The sequence below is a fragment of the Portunus trituberculatus genome, chromosome 10 (genome assembly GCF_017591435.1).
Source record: "Portunus trituberculatus isolate SZX2019 chromosome 10, ASM1759143v1, whole genome shotgun sequence".
Lineage (NCBI taxonomy): Eukaryota > Metazoa > Arthropoda > Malacostraca > Decapoda > Portunidae > Portunus > Portunus trituberculatus.
In genome coordinates this window covers 10,645,678-10,665,677 of record NC_059264.1, presented here as the reverse complement: position 1 = coordinate 10,665,677, position 20,000 = coordinate 10,645,678, and the positions used below count along the sequence as shown (strand labels likewise).

The following is a 20,000-nucleotide window of genomic DNA, read 5'->3' as shown; positions in this document are numbered from 1 at the left end:
ATATCAGTCTGGTATACACAGAAACACACTAGGGGCACTGAAGCACCTCTGATACCTCTTGCAGATGACGTGGGAGAAGATGTGCTGTCGCTGCTGGAAGGGGAGGTGGAGCGCTGGAAAAACTACTACAATGAGAATGAAGAGTTGCTCTCCACTGTAAACCACTTCCTCTCCCTCTTCAACCACATGCTGGAGCTGAGGAACCGTGACAAGGACCCCTCGCGCCTCTTCAACACTCGTGGTGGTGCGTTGCTGCAAGAGGAGAAGGCCAAGAAGAAAGTCAGGAATGTGAGTGCATTTTTCTTCTTTTCCTTTTATTTTTATGTGAGAGGTGAAATCTGGTCAAGGGCAACAGAAATGGCTAAACTAAAAGGCCTACTTTGATGCCAGTTCCCGAGCAGGTCCGTGAGAGTTAGCCAAAAGAGTGGGATTAATGTGTTGAAACCTCCCTCTTCAATAAGTTCAGTTCATAGGAAAATGGAGATTTAGAAGCAGGTGGAGTTGTTTTGGAGATGGTCAGGATTGTGAGTGGCCTTCATGCTTGATGTCCTTTAGTTAGTATTGTCTGTGATGGTCTTGTTAAATAGTTCCTGTTTGTGAAAGAGTTTTGTTAATGAGGAGTGAAGAAACAAGGAGGCAGGTTTTTTTTATAGCTAAGATCTGACTGGAAAGCTGGAGGAGGTGGAGAAATGAAGAGTTGGATACTGGACTGTGAAGGCTCAAGTATTCAGGAGGATATCCATGGTAGTAGAGTGTCATTGAATACAGTGATCTGATAATACACTCAATATGTTATCTGTTATAATAGAATATTGTCTATTTTATGAGGAGAAGGATTAGGCCAAGGCTATTAAAACAAAAAAAGAAAAAAAATCAAAATTACAACTTTACACAGGAAAAAAAAAAGTTCCATAAATGTCTTATACTGAATTTGGGCTTACACTGTACCTAATTAGTTTACTTTATATATTTATTTTTATGGTTATATTTACCAAGTAGGTACATATATATTTGTGTATGAGTGTGGGTGCATAGGGATCATGCTAATGTGTGTTCAGGTCCCCTTGTGTGCATAAATAGTGTGTACAATAACATAACAAATACATCCTTCCCAGACAGTGTGCCCTTTGGTTGTGTAAGTGTGTGTTCAGAGATGTGTGGAGATATCTGTATGTATTGGGTGTGTTTGTATGTGTTTAGATATCCATGCATAGACAGTGTGTTCAGAGATGTGCTATGTGTGCTTAGATACCAATGCACTAACACAACACACCACCACAGGGACAGACAGCCAGACAGCCATGTGTAGTCTTGATATCTTGCACCTTCCACTACTTACATCCATTCCGAAGATCACACATTCTAATGCACACCTTTCCAGGAACTGCCTCGTGTGCAGAAGCGGCTGGAGACCCTGGCAGTGGCATGGCAGAAGCACAACAACACTCCTTTCCTGGTGCACGGGGAGGAACTGATGACTTACCTCGACCACCTGTGGGGCACACATGAGAAGCAATGGGAGGTGGAGAAGGCAAAGAGGGTGAGTCAGGCTGGGTGAAGGAAGCCAGAGTAGGAAGTAAGGGCCAGGTTAGGAGTGGGGGGGGTGGAAAAGGCCAAGAGGATGAATGGGAAAGGTTAAGGAAGCCAGGAGTGAAAGGCCAGAGTTAAAGAGTGGAGTAAGCCAGGGGAGTGAGTGGGGTAGGTAGAGCAAGCTAGAGTGGGAGTAAGGGCCAGGTAGGAGTGGGGAGGGTGGAAAAGGCCAAGAGGGTAAGTCAGAAGGGTTGAGGAAGCCAGGAGGAGTGAAAGGCAAGAGTTGAAGAGTGGAGCAAGTCAGTGAGTGAGTGGGGTGGGTATGGCAAGTTAGAATGGGGAGTGGAGAGTGTGAAGGAAGTCATCAGAGTGTGTGGAGATAGGTAGAGGAATCCAAGGTGGGGAATTATGAGTGTGAAAGATGGCAGGGAGTGAGCGGGGACAGGTGGAAGAAACCAGGAAAGAGTATGGTCAGACAAATAACTAGAGGTAAGGAAGGTGTGGCTTGGCTTCTACAGTTGTGGTTAAGTTGAGTAGCATGCACTCACTTCAACCTTGCATTGTTTTCTTGTAATGTCAATTCCTCTGAGGTGAAAGTGTGCCGACTAGCTGGTAACTGATGGATTCTTAGCAGATCAGAGGACTTGAGGTTAAAAAAAGGCACTTCATACAATAGCAGTAAGCATGATTTCTTATTCTACTAATGACTGGCATTATTTACACTACATATTCAGTTGTTGGTTTATGTTGCCTACTTTCATATACGCCATTACTCATCTGGTTACGCCTTCACTAACACATTGGAAGTTTTTGACCACTCATAGTTCAGGTCTTTCCTTAACTGGTACATTTCAAACCTTTAATTATTGTCTTTTGTCATTTTTTTTTTGTTTTGTCATTGTTACATTACAAGTCTTTCCTTCATAACTATCACATTTTTATTCTTTCCTTCCTCGTTGTCACATTTTAGATCTTGTTGCCTCAGTTCAACCCTTTAACCCTTTCAGTATCATGACATGTTTTCATGTTTATTCTATTTACTATTTGGTGATTTTATACAGCTTCAGAAACTTATCTCGGGATTAAAATATTGAAGACTATGGTTATTAATCTTCTGACCTGCATAGACCCTTCCTAATGTCAATAAAATCATCTAATCACATAAAAACTCAAGATATAAATGCATCTTAGTATTGAAGGGGTTAATCAATCATATTTTAAATCCTTCCTCATTCAGTAAATTTTCAAGTCTTTCACTCCTTATTGTCACACATCAGCTCTTTCCCCGCGATCACGTGTCAAGTCTGTCTTCCCTCACCAGGTACATGCCAAGGAGGGCCCAGGGAAGCCAGGCAGGGTGGTGCCTCAACCCAAGACACCAGTGGCCTCCAGGAAGAGAGGCATGGATGGGGAGGAGCCAGCCAGCAGCAAACGAGCTAAACAGTTGCTGCCACCACCTAGAAATGTGTCTCCCACCAAGCGCTCCCCTAGCAAGGTACCACTGCTGTCACTGCTATTGCTTACATGTCATCATTGTCATATTCATCCACTGTGTATCTATGTTTAGATGTGTTATTTATTAGTGGCCTGTATTCAGAAATGCTTTGCTCTCAACAAGACTACTTTCTAGGGCCATAGAGATGATGAAGAGGGTTCTCAAGACTGTTTTCTCTTTAATAAAGGAGAAATGTTATTAGTTTTTCACTGAAAGTATAAAAACACTGCTAAAAACCTGTGTAATTCTAGCTAGTGCCCTTTTGAAAGTTTTCATGTGTGGGAGATGTGTTTCAGAATATTGTCCTATATACCAGGCTGGTCATTGCCATACACATGCCATCGCCATCTTGCATACATCACATATATTATGTCTATATACATGCACATACATACAAAAAAGGGAGAAAAGAATTTTTTTCATCATCAAATCATCAACAAACAGAAAAAGAAAGATAGTTTGACTTAAAAACAAAAAGGAAAATAATAAAAAAAAAAGTTCTGTGGTCATTACCATAAACACCAACAAACACACTTAATGATAGAGACAGAGATAGGCACACAAAAAGACAAAGAAATTAATGAAGTATCTTAATCTCTACCACCACCACCGTGAACATTCACTCATTACCCTTTAACAAACAGAAGAGAACAGAAAGATTGAGAAACTGACTAAAAACTTGCATTTTTCACCACCATCACAACAACAACAAACAGAGATAGACAAATAGAAAGGCAGAGAAAGTATAAAGAATCTGCTCCTCACTGCCACTACCACCTCTAGTACTCTTCCATAACTTTGCAACAGACACCCCGAGGCAGACCACTGGCAGAGCTGAACCGTGCCCCTCCTACCTACGTCCCTGCCATGGAAGACGATGCCTCCTTGCAGTCCATCACCTATGATAAGTTCAAGGTGGGTGTAGTAACAGTGGCAGCTCTCAGGGTCTGTGTTTGTTAGTCCTTTGATTGACTCCTTTTATTCTCGTGATTCTGTTTTTTTGTCATCTTTTTACTGAAGTTACAGTGTGGGGTTCCTGGGAGTTGTATTTGTTAGCCTTGTTCAGAATTGCTTTGCTCTCTCACCACAACTGTTTTCAAAGCCCACAGAGATGATAACCTGAGTTTTCTGTGTTGTTTTTCTCTTAATAATGTTGAAGTCCTGTTAATGCATCACTAGAATCATGAAAATACCTTTAAAAGTTTGTGAGGTTCAGCTAGAGGCTTTTGACTATTATGGAGGTGTTGGGCAGGTGTCTCAGTGTGGTCTATAGTCTCGTTTCTTCATATTTGTGTTTAATCTTACTGGAGTTTTATGGTTTTCTTCCTTCATCTTACTTTTATCTCTCACAAGTTTAATCTTTACTTTGCTAGATGATTTTCTGTATTTACTTTCAAGTCTTTACATAATAATTTCTTCTATAACTGTCTGTTAAGTAATTGTGCAATGCAGAAAAGATATAATTTATGTCCATAGTAATGTTTCTTTCTCCTTTCACATTGCTCTGGGGAGTAACTGTTGGCTCTAATATTAAAAAGGTATATTCTCATTGTATTTCCTTTAATTTTTCTTCTATTTATTTTTTTTTTTTTTTTTTTTTTCATCTCAGACAAGTTGTAGGTTCCTTTTTTTTTCTCTGCATGTTCCTCATTTCTCTCTCATCTTCTCTTTGTCGTTTCTATTTTCTCTTTTCTTCATCAAGGTTATGTGCTTCTTAACATGTTTCTTGTCTGGTAGTCTTCCTCTAACCTCTCTAATTGTACTGCATCTCCTCTCACCTTTATCTAAACTCCTATTCCTATCTTTGTATCTTACTGTCATTTTTCTTGTTTAACTCCTTGTCTCTCTCTTGTCTCTTTCTTATCTATCAACACTTCACTAACACACTACTATCCTTATCTCTAGTGAATTTTACTTACATTCTCTCATTTCATATGGTTCAACATTTACAAATTCCTCTCCAGGGTTATCATTTTACATTCTTCACAGGCTCAATGGACCAAGGATGATATGTATTGTTAATTGGTATCCATCAACACTTCACTAACTCACTACTGTCCTTATATCTCTTACTTGCATTATCTCCTTTCATATGGTTCAACATTTACGAATCCCTCTCCAGTGTTATCATTTTACATTCTTCACAGGCTAGATGGACCAAGGATGATATGTATTGTTATTGATGTTTGATTAATTGAATTTGTAGATATATTTCCTTTTACCTAATTTTATGGTACTATATTATTTGATTTGGGTGTGTATTTTGTGTGTGATTAACTGTTATTGATACATACTGGTGGTGTGTAATGATGCTTCTGTTTCATTCCTTTATTAATGCTTTAAGTAATTTTAAGTTCAATACATGTACATAATGAAGATAAAATTAATTAACAGTCATTTACTCTTATTTTTTGTACAGTCACTGGTGAGTTTTGATTCAGTTGCATGCATGAATATCAGTTTCATAAGTTGGGCTGTTTCCCTGCACTTTTTTTTATCACAAGCTACATTTGTCCATAGTAAACATTCCCTGTAAATTATAACATGCCATTACTACTATTTATATTTAGAGTTTAAGCCTTTATGGTCTTCTATTTCTTCTTTTTGTCTTTCTTTCTTTTTTTTTTTATATATATATATATCTTTATCTTAACCCATAATTAAGATAACTTGCTTTCCTACCTTATTTTTTATCATTTCCATCTTTTCTTTCTTCCTCTCCTTCCCTTCCCTTCCCTACCCTTCCTTTCTTATGCCTTCCCTTCCCTTCCCTCCCATTCCCTTCCTTACTCTTCCATTCCCTTCCCTTTCCTTTCCTTTCCTTTCCTTCCCTTCCCTTCCCTTCCCTTCCCTTCCTTCTTCTCTCTCAATATCTATTTATTTATTCATTAACTGGTGTGATGAACATGGGATGAAATATTGACACACTACCCTCACCACAGTCAATCACACACACATGCACACCCACCTGCACAGGGTTGGTAGCACAGGAGTGAGTAATAATGGCTTGTCTCAGTGCTTCAAGTGGGATCACACAAGGCTAGACTTTCCCTCAGTATTGTCGTCACCTACTCAGAGAAGTAACGTCATATTTTACTAAATGTTTAAGGAGAGAGAGAGAGACATGGGAGAATAACCTTGATTTTGTGCATATCAGATTTGTGTAGGAGTTGTGGAAGGTTTTTGGTTTGATGTTTATTATCCTACCAAGCAGTTTTTGTTGGCCTCTGCAAAAGTTCAGCTATAAAATATTTCATTAGTGTCTCCTGTTTTTTGTCTTTTATGAAGCTGTTAATGGAAAGACATTTAATTATTAGTCTAACTAGTTTTCCGTCGTTTGTACAGAGCTTTTAATGAGGAAGTTTACTAGATATCCAATTTTCTATCTAAATGTAAAGGAGTTTCCTCAGAAATTAGTGTTTAGAACTGCTGAACTGCTCATTTCTTGTTCTTTTAGTTGGCTGCAGAAAACATTGAATTTGGTTTGGGTTATAAAAACATTTAATTAATCTTTTCATTTCTCAGTCTATGTAAATTAATGTAAAGCAGTTCATTAGTGTCCTCAGATCTTCATTTTCATACAGCTCTTGATATAAAAAAATGCTCGTTAGTCTTGCCAGTTGTCAGTATTTATGAAGCACTGGATATAAATACGTCCAGTGCTCCATATATACTCAGACCTTGATTTCATGGCAACGCACTCTTTGGAAGGTCTCAATATTGCTACGGAAGGTAATTTGCCAGTGATTGCATGGCTGTGAGGGGAAGGAAGGTATGGAATTTGAAGGGTGAGGAATGGAAAGACATTAATGTTGAGGAGGAGCATCTTGGGTTTAGCAGACACCTTATGCTACCAGACATGTGTGGTAGACAGTTCAAAAGTCTGCTGCATTAACACCATGTCTGTCAGTTAGGAAAGTTGGCCTAGACAGAGAGTCATTTAGTCTGCCAGAGCTTTGAATTGTCATAGCTCCCTTTAGTGTGCCAGGAACCAGTGGAGGAGGTGCCTGTGTGATGCCATTTGAAGCTCTGTGCTTTGGTGTGGGTATACATATTTGGGCTTGGTTTCCATGTGTGTCTAGGTTACAAATGTATAAAGGGATGATGCTTCTGTTTTTGTGTGTGTGTATAGTAGTAGTAATAGTAGTAGCAGTAGGAGTAGCAGTAGTAGTATTGTGTGACAGAGATTAGACTTGCCAGGATTAAGTGAAAGAGACTAAAAAGATTGTCCTATTTTGTCTGTCAGATTTAACTGTGAATATGTGTGTCTATGTGTGTGTGTGTGAGTGTGTGTGTGTGCGTGTATGTCTCTTCCTCATCCCCCTTCAGCGTGTGTCCCCTTGCAGGATCCCCTCCAAAGCAACGAAGGCCTGAACAGCACCACGCTAGACCAGGTCCCTAAAGGGATCATGAAAACCTATTTCTAGGCCCTTTGTTGCCCCACCCACCTACTTGTCTGCAGCCTGGGAGGTGTGTGCTCTTGTGGTTCTGTGGCTCTGTGTGTCACTGCTGTCTTGCTGATCCTTTCCTCCACCCTCTGCTTATATGTATTTATTGCACTTGAGTCTTGTAATAAGCATGGCATTAGAAATATAGCTGGCATACAAGTAAGCAATGTATATTTATGTATGTGAAACAAATGTCATTGGGAAGATCATTGCATATGTTATCTGTCTGTCTTTTTGATGCTCTGCTCTCTCATGGCATTAGAAATACAGCAGCAGTTCATGTATGCATGGTTTTGTTCTCATGTGAAGCAAGAGTCTCTGGTAGGAACATCAATGCATGTGTTACTTACAGTATTTGTCTGTGATGCTTTGCTCCTCAGCAGCATTCCTTTAGAGTGGCCAAGGCATGGTAGTGTAGCTTCTTTTTGCATTACACATTATTGAAAAAGCATTTTGAGTAACTGTGACACATGTAACTGTGCCAGTGAACAAAGCACTGGAAAGTGTGCATGCTTCTCTCACCTCACTTCTAGGCTAAGAGAAATACAAGACACTGTGGGTGACATACAAACACACTACTGACTGTTGTGGTCCATGTGCTGTGCAGAGGCTGTCAAGGCTTCTTCACAGCATAAATGTTTCATTTGTTTCAGGCTTGCAAGTCTACTTTTTCATGTTTTCAGTATCATATTTGCTGATATATATGTCTGTATTTTTGTGTTTTTGTGTATGTGTGAACTGGCTGACTAGTTCAGCTGCTGTTGCTTTCCCCTTTATTTCTCTTAGTATTTGTAGTGTTGTGCCTTGTCTGTGCTTTGCCTGGGCCACCCTGTGTGGGGTGCTGGCACATTCTATAGATAGATAGTGACAATATCTGTGGTACTTTATTTATTTCATATGCATATATAAGAAACAAATGCCTTGCTGATTGCATTGTTAGAATCTTTGGTGTGATGTTATGAAATGAGAAGCTGACATGAGTAAGTACAAGATGTTAGTAGCTTTAGATTGCTTGCTGTTTGCTCTTAAGTTCTCATTTGTTTATTATTGATCATTTTCAATTTAAAAAATAACTTAAAGAACTTTCTTTATCTCAAGGCATAACTAGTATGCTGTACATTGAGAAATACTGTGTGATACTCATGTCATACTTGGACAGTTGTACTTGTGGGAATGAGAGGGAAGGAAGTTAAGTTATGGTTGTTGATTCAGCATGTCAGTATAGTAGAGTTGGTTGATAAATGTGTGACTGAGGCAGGTAGTGTTGCCTTTGTTGTGTGCTTTTTTCATTGTTTATTATTTCATCTGTTCATTTATTTATTTATTTATGTATGAAGTTCTGGTCAAGGTCAACAAACTTCCCCCTTATAAAAAAATAAATAAAATATAAAAAAAAGTCCACAAAGATGCTAACATTACTCGGAGGTTAGAAATTTATGCTACAATCTTGTGGTGTGTGAAGTGTGAATTTAGCAATGGTGTGTGCACAACAGACACCATGAGGGTGCTGAAGGATGGAGAAAACTATGGATTTTATAAAAGGAAAGGGATGAGTCATATGTAAGAAGTTATCGTATCTGCCTATCTTCTAATTTCATAACACTGATTTTGATTAAAAAAGATAGCAAGAAATGGACTTTCAAATAGAGTAGCAGATGAATGGAATAGACTCAGTGATTTTATTATTAGTTTCAAGTCATGTGGAAGAATGAACAGATTAGATAAGTTCATAAGCCAGACTTTACATGGATATTGGTATACAGTGTATGTTTGATAAAAGACTGCTACATGTTGGTTTATTGGCTTATTGCAGCTTCCCTTGTTTTCTTAAGCCCTGCAGTACCATGCCACATTTTCATATTCATTCTTGTTATTATTTGGTGATTTTTACAGCTTCAGAAACTTATGGTGGGATTAAAATGGTAAAGACTGTCCATTCATCTTTTGACCTCCATAGACCCTTCCTAATGTAAATATAATAATTTAATCATACCCCAAAAATCGTGGTAAAAATGTGTCTCAGTATTGTAGAGGTTAAGCCGTAAAGAGCCAGCCAGATAGAACAAGAAATAATGGGTTAGGCAGGATAAAGATTAGATTTCAAAATGAGGCAGGAAGGAATTGGTTCTCAAATAGTGGCAGATGAGCAAAACAGATTCAGTGGTCAAGTTGTTGGTAGTGAGTCAGTAGGGAGCTTCCAAAGATTAGATGAATTCATAGACAGGAATTTACAAGAATATTGGCATGTATGGAACTCTAAGCATATTGTCTCAGATTTAAAAGCTGAGACAAATTCATGGACAGGGATGCTAGATGGTCAGATACAAGTAGATAAGTTATTGTTGATGGAGGACTGTCACATTCAAGAGGGAAGTCTCAGGACATTTATTCCTCCCCTCTTTTTTTTTTTTTTTTTTTTTTTTTTTTTTCTAACTCTTGGACCTGCAAGGGAACTGGCAACTTTCTTTTTGTGTTTTTTCAATTTATCTTGCCCTTGGCCAGTTTTCCACTCATACATAAAAAAAAAAAAATGAAAAAAAAAATGTAGTAGGCTTATTGGGTTCTTGCAGCTTACCTTTCATTGACACACACTCAGTACAAGGCCTGCTCTCGTCCCCAGGCTGACATTACGGAGGCACGGCGAGGTGCTGTGGTCCACTCGTCCATCCTAGAAGAGGCCATAACAAAGCCACAGTTCTCCCAACACCCACAGAACCAGGGCAGGCGATTCAGGGACGCCCTCCACTTAGCCTCACCCACTAAGGGCAGCAAACGCCGGCCCTTCCTGCACTCTCTGTCCCCCATGAAGAGTCCCGCCCTGCGCCGCACCACCTCACAACCTTGCCTTGGTCCTAACAGTCCTCGCTTCTATTCCAACAGGGACCGGCCACTCAGGTTTCTCATTTAGGCGAGTTCCTGTCTCGCTCTGGGTCTAAGTTTTCTGGTTCCTCTGGTGTGTCATTGCTGCTTGATCAGCTTGGTCCTGGATCTTGTCTATCTGTCTCTGTACTATGCTAAGATTCTTATAGGAAGCTGCATTAGACATGTTTTATTTAAGCGTATTTCAATCTTGCTCTGTCTTTAGGTTTTCTGGTTCCTCTCTGGTGCGTCATTACTACTTGATCGATTTTGTGTCATATTTTGCCTATATATTTGTATTCTTTGTTACCTGTGGCAAGACTTCATCTAGGTGAGCTCCAGTCTTACTCTACATTCTGCTGCTTGATTTATGTTGCCTTACATTTTACCTATCTGTCTGTGTACCATGCTGTCATAATAGGAAGGCTGCTACAAGATATCACACCTTTCTATTTGTTTTGTTGTGTTCTTATAAAGGAAATTTATTGTTGTTATTGGTTGTGTGCTATGTTCAGGTTCACATGGTCACATGCTAAGGTTTGTTTGTTACTTTATATGAAGCTGCACAGTCATTCCAGAACTTTCATGTGTACACACAAAGATACACGTTATTTATTACAGCACGTGCATAGACTGTGTGGGACAGTGTTGATATAGGATGTAATCTGATACATAATCATAACACATTGCTCAGGTAAATATGCCAAGAGTACTTTTTTGTCATCATCCAGGTTCCACATCAAAGCCTTAGTATTTCTTGACAATAACTCAATTAACAAGTTATATTTATGTCACACAAAGCACATACAGTGATCGTGCATTTAATCTGTTAATGTTTTATGGAATGAAATTTTGAGAGAACAAAAATCAAATAAGTATTAGACAGAGTTGCGTGCGTCATGAAGTTCTCTGTAATATACAACCATACATGCCTCATTCTTTGTCTTGAAGAATAAAAGTAGCAAAAAGTTTAGAGGAATATATTTTAAAGACAAAACTACATTCTGTCATAAAATATACAGTAACATAGAACTATGCATACATTTGCTCTCGTTTATATATGATTAGCCTGAGTTTTAAGACAATGCATAGAGAGGACAGCTATCAGACAGACAAAGCTTCACTCAAGTGGTAAAAGACAAGAGTCAATTAGCATTATTTCACAAGGTAAATTTTTGTTCTTATGAATTTTGAGATGACGGAATACATAATGAGAATTAATAAAAGTCACAAAACTACACAAGGTCACATTCTTAGCACTAGATGACCACATAGTTAACTTTTTTATTATTCTAATGCTGCATTGAATCAACAAAAGCATAATACTATATTCCTGTCATAAAATGCATAACAAGTTCCATATAAGCACATTCAATTAACTTTTGTCCTTTTTGTTGACTATCTCTTTCCACCAGGGACTGACAGGGCTGAGTGTGAATGACGGGTGTGGGAGTGTGTGGTGCTTGGTCTGGACCTTCCTTTATGGGGTTGCTGGCCTGGTATAGAGATAGACAGATAGATAGTTGATATGATTGTTTACGGTAGATTGACAGCTGTGAAGGAAGGTAGCAAGTTGATTACTGTGGGTGGTTTATATCCCAAAATGAGAAGGTAGGGGAAGGTATGTTACCCAATTAATCTGGTAATCCAAATTTTGAAATGGATGTGAAAAAGTAGGATGTATAGTATAAGAGTATTTTATTGTATTACAAGTAACAAGTATATGCTACACACACACACACACACACACACACACACACACACACACACACACACACACCCAGTAGCTCAGTGGTTAGAGCGCTGGCTTCACAAGCCAGAGGACCGGAGTTCGATTCCCCGGCCGGGTGGAGATATTTGGGTGTGTCTCCTTTCACGTGTAGCCCCTGTTCACCTAGCAGTGAGTAGGTACGGGATGTAAATCGAGGAGTTGTGACCTTGTTGTCCCGGTGTGTGGTGTGTGCCTGGTCTCAGGCCTATCCGAAGATTGGAAACAATGAGCTCTGAGCTCGTTCCATAGGGTAACGTCTGGCTGTCTCGTCAGAGACTGCAGCAGATCAAACAGTGAAACACACACAGGCACACGCACACGCGCGCACATTGTTTAGCTTGACAAATTTACAACTTTACGATGATGAAAAAAACATGATGCGTGAAGTGAGATGAGTGATATATGGAACTTAATTTATTTTATATTCTTACAAACTTAATGTAGATTTCCTCAAAACAGCAAACTGAGATCCATAAAACTTGTAATTCCTGAACTCAGCTCAACTCAACTATTCATTTCTCATTCCAGGTCACAGCCACACATGGATTTCCTTTGACATTCTCATAAACTTCACTCATATCTCTTAAACAGAAAGCCAAGGTGGACAGAATTAGTGATCCATTGTATTAGACAGCCACCAATCGTTATTCAGTTTAGGTCACACATTTACCATTCACTCAAACTTCACATTCTCAAAAGCAGAAAGCCCAAGGTCCACAAAATTAATGATCCTCTGAACTAAGCTAAACTTAACTGTCCACTCCTCATCTCATTTTCATAAACTTCATGCAAATTCCTCTAAACAAACTGAACTGAACTCAACCAGGCATTACCCAACACAGGTCACACAGCCACTCACTCCTATTCTCACAACCTTCAGATTTTCTCCCACTACCTTCAGATTCTCTCTAAACACAGCTAAGTCCAGGAAATTGTTGAGCTGTATAAGACAAGCATTACTCAGCCACTTAGTCATCATCAGCAGGGGAAATGCCAGGGTTCAGTAGTCTTGAGGGTTGTTTAGGTGGCGGTCTTTTGCTGTAACACTAACTTAATTTACATCTCAGTGCTGTACATTGTATATTGGTCAGTAACTCTTAAGGATTTGTACATAAATATATTCATAACGACATTATTTTTACATATGAATAGTTTGTTTTTTTTATATGTATATTTCATATTTTCTGTACTTATATTTCTGTATTTTCCCTTTTTTTTTATCAAATTTTTTTTCATAGGTAGTGGTTCACACACCCACCACATTAGTTTTATGTTTCCCATACTTTTTATAATACTGTCCTCCTATTTTCTTCTACATTACTGTCTGATGAAACACATAACACTTTAACATCTATTGCCACCACACTGTATATGCATTTCCCACACTCCTTATGCTTCTTTCCTCCTTTTCTATTTCTATGTACATATACAGTATATTACCACTGATATGGCCACTTGCTACATTTGTTACAATTGTGTTCAGAAACTGAGTAACCAGCATTAATTTCTACTGTATTGGAGTGTTTTTCTTTCAGTCTTAATCCTTTGACTGCTCTGGGTTCTGTTTAAGCTTAGAAGAATAGTCTGGTACAAGTATTGAGTCATAGTTTTGATAGATTCCACTGACGACATAGGAGTAATTGATTAGTTAGAACCTTTAAATGCCTTTGTTCCATTTCAGCCCATTGATATTGTGTATAGTTACTCAAACAGGTGTGTGTTATCAGCAGTTAAAGTGTTAGGTTCTCTGATTTGCTGACAGTCTTAGAAAACCTGACTGGCATTTCAACAGGTAAGAGAACCAAATATAGATATGGTAGAAGAAAGTATTATATGCTATTTGGCTTGTGAACATGACTGCCAAATTGAATGACATTACTCGCTCCTCCTCCTCCATAACAAACAGAAGTCATTTATAAAAGGTTTACACAGCAACAAGACAGTCACATCTGTTTCTCAGTGACACAGCTTCACACGCCTTCTTTTATCCTTATATCTTCCTATGATTGCCGTGAATGTTAATGTTTTATGCTGTTAGATTTACACTCAACACACTCACTGGCCAGGTGACCCCAGACTTGATTGAAGACAGGTATTGACAGGTGATTAGACATGTGGCTTAGCATGGTGTTGATTGCATAATAGAGCAAGTGTACAAATTATTGGTAAGGTTATAAGCTCGTGTTACTCATGTGAAAGATTGTGTTACGTTCTTTGTGCCTTTCAGTGGTCTGGTGTGTCCATGGCGGTGTCAGGTTTAGAAAGGGAGAAGGTTTAAAACTGTATTTCTAAAGTTTTTCATAAATTTTTTACAGGTCTCACAAAAGTGTTCATGAGTGTTTAGTTTTTTGCTGTTAAATCTAAGAATAAAATAGTACATTTATATCTTTGTTTTTTCATTGTCATTTGCAAGCTCTTATTTATTACTCTAAGGATTTCAAGACACTTTTCCAAATTGTGAGTAATCTTTTCGCTTTTTTCTCTTGGGATTGGCACCTCAATGGATCTTCTTATTCCAGAGCCCTTCTTATGTACAAAAGTTGAGTTTTTATTCATGTAATATTATACAATGGTTTTGGTATGTAAGTGCATGGTAACTAACTCACTTATCAGTGTATTGCAAGTAATTTAAATTTCATTGTTCGTACTTATTTGTTAAAATTTACTTTCTATTCTATAATGTGCAAGTTCTTACTAGGTACTGACTGAACATATTACAAGTTCTTATTCAGTCAATGTTATTCAAGTAATCATTTACAATCAATATGAAATAATAATTGCTCCAACCAATACAATTTAAAAAGGTTTGATAAATTTGCAAAATATCCCAAGCAGTCTATCAACATTCTATACAAACAAAGCACAAATGGGCAGTTATGAATATCTAGCTGAGATCACGTGGCAGGTTGAAGTTGTTTACACTCGTAGTGCAACTGCTTGGAGAGAAAGTGCAGTGTCAAGTGGTGATCCTTGCGTGTCACCATTCCCCAGTGCTCCCTCAAGCTTCTCTGCCTTCCGCCACCGCCAGGCAGGTAGCAACGATGGTGAGTACAAAGATGTCACGGAGGTAAGCAGCAACTCTACCTCTTTTATTCCTTGCTACGAAAGTTATTTTAGTGTTAACTTGAGGGAGCTAACGAGACTCGCGTCAGGTTCGGTTGGGTCTCGACTCGAGTATATGTAATGACACGGCCGCCCCTCGTGCTGGTCGTGCTGCCTTGTCACCTGTTTCCTCACTAACGCGCTGCACGTTAGTCCCAGTCATTACTAGTCTTTCACGACCCCAGTCGTAATGGATAAGGTGGTGAGCGTGGGATCGGGCAAATGTCCACGCGTAGGTTCGAATCCCACCACATACCGCTTTGAAGTTTAAAGTTACCTACATGTCAGCATGATATCCAGATTCTAGGTGGTTACACCAAACATGCGCTTGGGTGGTGATATGGACCCTAATATGGGTACCACTGTAAATAAAATTGCCTGCGCCACTAATGGGCGGAAGCTGAACAGTGCTTCCCACATACTCTTCAAGTGTGCCTACAGGCTCTATAGGCCATAACATAAAAAATCTTGCCAACCCGCATCTATATCCAGCTATATGAACCTTTCACACGAGGCGACAACAGTGTAATGTGTAAGCAACATTGCCGCCAGCGATTCACGCAAATTTGCCAGAGAATGGGTTGTGCTCTGGCAACATATCCCTCAACACTCGGACACTGCATGCGTTACGGTATCGTTGTCATTATCATCAGTAATGTACACGCGTGCAGCAATATCAATTTCAATATGTGAAATTCTAAATTGGTTTTGTATAGGGACATTCATTATTGTTGTCTGTATGCATTACTAATAGTGACAAGTATTCACAAAGCACAGTTTCCGATAAGATAACCTTATTTATCGCATGTCAGTGACTACAGTGACACCGGGTGATGGGTGGCATCTAAACACTCCCCTGCATCCACTGCCTTCAGTGAATGAATGACGGCAACTTAAAAGCCAGTGTAACTTAATAGACTTCAAAGCAGAGTAGTTGCGAGCAGAAATGCTACAGAATATAAACCAAAGGAAGGCAGGCAGTGTGGAGGTGCACAGTATTCATGAGAACACTGCTGTTCGGAACCATAGGTCATAAGGGGAACTATATTATGGGACAGCAGAGGTGAGATGACCCTTTGCACTAGTGACTAGTCAATATGAAGTACGCGCCGACACTCATTCGTTGTCGTGTTCGTGATTGGCTCTTTGTTTGGTTAATCTTTCAAGTCTAGGGCCATGTTGTGGGCCAATAGCGGACAGATTATGTTTGGAGTTGGATTCTGAACATACGCAGTTCAGGGGGGGACCGACACCTACATGCTGTCTGTCTACAACATGGCTCAGGACTTGGTTGAAAAATTATAACTCAATCTAGAGATGAAATAACCCGTATATAAAGGGAGGAAAGAGTACTGTACAAAGGAGACAAACGCGACACTGAGATTATAAAGGCTGTTTTTGTGTCTTGCTGGTGTTTAATTACAGTTTATTTTTACAGGTTAGGTTTGAGGTTTTAATTTTCTAGGTCTTCCCAAAAACTTAAAATGTAATTACTTATAAGGTTTACGTTTCTTAATGTTTTTTGTATCTGAAGAGTAGTGTTTATTCAGAGTGAGCTAATTTGTCAAGCGAAGGAGTGAGTGTTGAAGGAAAGAAGGAAGGAAGAAAGTGATGAAGGAAAGAAAGAAGCAGCTAGGGAGGGAAGAAAAGAAGAAATGAGGAAATTAAGAAAAAAAAGGATGTGGCAAAAGAAGGAAAAAATAAAGGAAGTATAGGAAAGAGTGAACAAGGGAAAGAAAGAAGAAAGGAATGAAAGTAGGGAAGAAAGAAATAAGAAAAGGGAGGAAGAAAAAAAGATAGAAATGAGAGAAAGGAGAGGAAGATAAGGAAGAAAGGAAGAGGGCAGAAAAAAAAACAAGGAAGGAAGAAAAAGGACAGAGAGAGAGAGAGAGAGAGAGAGAGAGAGAGAGAGAGAGAGAGAGAGAGATAACGTAAAAGGCGGAAAGATAAATGGACGGACGGAAAAAGAAAAGAAAAAGAAGAAAGAATATGAAAAACGATGAAAGGTGTAGACGTTTACATTAGCATTATTATCACTTTTGTACTCCTTCTCTCTCTCTCTCTCTCTCTCTCTCTCTCTCTCTCTCTCTCTCTCTCTCTCTCTCTCTCTCTGCATATTGAGGCCATAAAAGTTTAATTCAGTCTTTAATTACGTCTGCATTTCCATATATTGAGAGAGAGAGAGAGAGAGAGAGAGAGAGAGAGAGACCAATAGCCCCTCTCTCCTCCAACCACCACCCAAGAGTCGCCAGTAATGAAACGAAGAGGCAACACGAAGGTCGGCCTGGCAGCGAAGGGTTGTGTCGATTGGCCTGTGGTTGTGTCTGGGTCCGGTGGCCGTGTGTGAAAGTCTGGGATGGTCAAGTGTAGGGCGGTTTAATCATAGGCGACACAGAAGGGGGAAGGCAGGCCAAACTAGACTAACCTACACAGGGGAAATACATGGGGAAGGGGTGGATACTCGGGAAATGCGGTCACTGTGTCTAAATACGCGTAAGTTTCCTCAAGGGTTGATGAAATGCTGCAGTGATGAAGGTTCTAAGGTGAAGTTTGATCTATGTTGTAATAATAACTTCCTTCCTTCCTCCTGTGATTTAATTTTGATGTAGCTTGATTAAACGGAACTTGATCTACTGAATGTACGTGTGTGTGTGTGTGTGTGTGTGTGTGTGTGTGTGTGTGTGTGTGTGTGTGTGTGTGTGTGTGTATGTGTGTGTGTTTACGTGAAATGTTTATTGTTGTGGTCTCTTCTTTCTAGTCTAGTTTGATGTAAGTTGAATTTTACTGTGGATAATAATCTCTCTCTCTCTCTCTCTCTCTCTCTCATATGTGGGTGGAAGTATGGAATGTAATAACAGTAACAAGAGAGAGAGAGAGAGAGAGAGAGAGAGAGAGAGAGAGAGAGAGAGAGAGAGAGAGAGAGAGAGAGAGCAATAAGCTGTGGCATTAGACAAGAAATTTCATGGAATTCCAAACAATGAGAAACGAATTAAAGAAGATCAAAGAGTTAAGATAATGTTTCTGGCCACCGAGTAGAGAGAGAGAGAGAGAGAGAGAGAGAGAGAGAGAATTTTTCTCACGCAATGGTAGAATTTAACACGTAGAGGTAAAACCATTTTTTTTTCTTTCGCTTTGTTTTACTTAGTATATTAATTCACATATTTATCTAAGTATTAAATTTTTACCATTGCGTGAGAAAATACTCTCTCTCTCTCTCTCTCTCTCTCTCTCTCTCTCTCTCTCTCTCTCTCTCTCTCTCTCTCTCTTTACTTCTCCTTTCTTCTTGTCGCTCTTTCTTATAAACACACACAACACCTTCTCTGTATGTCTTTCCTTTCACTTTCCCTCTCTCTTCCACCTCCTCTCTTTCTCCCTTTATTTCCCTCTTCTTTCCTTCATTCCTCTTTATAAATACACACATCTCCTTTCATGGCTTTCTCCTCCTTCTCCCTTTCTGCCACCGCCACCTGCACCACCCTTTGCTCACACCTTATCTCATTTATGTATCTCTCCTTTTATTCTACACTCAACCATTTGTGAATTATCCTCTCATTTGCCTTTTTTCTCTCTCCATTTTTCTGTTTCTACTTCGTTCAATCCCTCCTTTATTTTTTCTCTCTTTTCTCTTTGCTTCCGTTTCTGCATCTCTTCATTTTATTTCATGTTCTGCTCTTCCTGATTTCTTCCCTCGTCATTTTGCTCCTTTTTTTTTTTTTTTTTTGTCTATTTTTTTCTCTTTCTGCTTCATAATTTCCTCTTTTGTTTGATGTTAACGTTTTATGATCTCTCTTATCATATTTATCATCAGGTTCTTCTTTCTCCTCCTTATTTTTCTTCTCCTTCTTCGTCTATTCCTCCTTTTCTTCCATTATTCTTGTTTTTTTTTCTTTATCATCATCTTGTATCCTTTTCGTCCTCATTTTTTTTCTTTCCTCTCCTTTCATTTGTCTATTTCAGATTTGGTTTAACTCTTGGATATTTTTCTTAACTCATCCGTCATTCATTTATTCTCTTCCCTTTCAGTTCCTTTCTTTGTCTTCTACGAGGAAAATGGTTTAATTTCGCACTTTTCTTAACTTCTGCTTGTTTATTTTCTGCTGTACGTATTTTATCGCTATAATTGTGCATTTTCTTAAACTTTCCACACACACACACACACACACACACACACACACACACACACACACACACACACACACACACTTAATCATAAATCTTTCACTATATTCCTCCTCTTCCTACGTTCCTTGTTAGGTACGAATAATTTCACTAATCTTATCACCTCATATATATTTTTTTGAGTTTTTCGTACCCGAGTGGTGGTGGTCAGATATCCATTCCCTCCTCTCCTCTTCCTCCTCCTCCACCACCCTCTAATACGTTTATTATATACCCACTGCTAGTCAGCCAGTCTTTCCCGCCCTCCTCACGCTCGTCTCTCTATTACGCTCCATCACATCAACACTCTCGCCTCACCATCTCTCTCTCTCTCTCTCTCTCTCTCTCTCCTGTATTTATGGCGATCCTTCCTACTGAATAATGTATCTTGTATTACCAGCCCCTCCTTTGCAGCCAACGTCCATCAGATATTTTTCACTACCAGTTACTCCGTTCATTCCAGTTCAAGTCTCTCTCTCTCTCTCTCTCTCTCTCTCTCTCTCTCTCTCTCTCTCTCTCTCTCTCTCTCTCTCTCTTCTATCTATCGCTTGTTTAATTCACTCGCCAGACTTACCTATCCGCGCTGCAAGGAAGGAAAGACACGGGAAGTAGTGATTTTTTTCTCTTGGTATAGCTT

General features: G+C 39.2%; 2 protein-coding genes across 5 annotated transcripts in view; both read left to right on the top strand.

Moving 5' to 3' along the window:
* The window catches only part of LOC123501977 (protein regulator of cytokinesis 1-like), a 33,958-nt gene extending 21,849 nt beyond the window's left edge, over positions 1 to 12,109 (top strand). For 2 of the 3 annotated variants that reach the window (XM_045251109.1, XM_045251107.1), the window contains exons 9-13: positions 65 to 288; positions 1,382 to 1,540; positions 2,852 to 3,025; positions 3,833 to 3,940; positions 10,094 to 12,109. In XM_045251109.1, the coding sequence (XP_045107044.1) occupies positions 65 to 288; positions 1,382 to 1,540; positions 2,852 to 3,025; positions 3,833 to 3,940; positions 10,094 to 10,381 (953 nt within the window). In that variant the 3' untranslated portion in view covers positions 10,382 to 12,109. Of the gene's footprint in view, positions 1 to 64; positions 289 to 1,381; positions 1,541 to 2,851; positions 3,026 to 3,832; positions 3,941 to 7,371; positions 7,496 to 10,093 lie in introns of all 3 variants that reach the window. The other variant, XM_045251108.1, reaches the window with a different exon arrangement.
* A 2,735-nt stretch (positions 12,110 to 14,844) lies between these two features.
* LOC123501976 overlaps positions 14,845 to 20,000 on the top strand; it is a 62,580-nt gene continuing 57,424 nt past the window's right edge. The window contains exon 1 of one of the 2 annotated variants that reach the window (XM_045251106.1): positions 14,845 to 15,170. The gene's annotated coding sequence lies outside the window, so the exon portion shown is untranslated. The remainder of the gene's footprint in view (positions 15,171 to 20,000) is intronic. The other variant, XM_045251105.1, reaches the window with a different exon arrangement.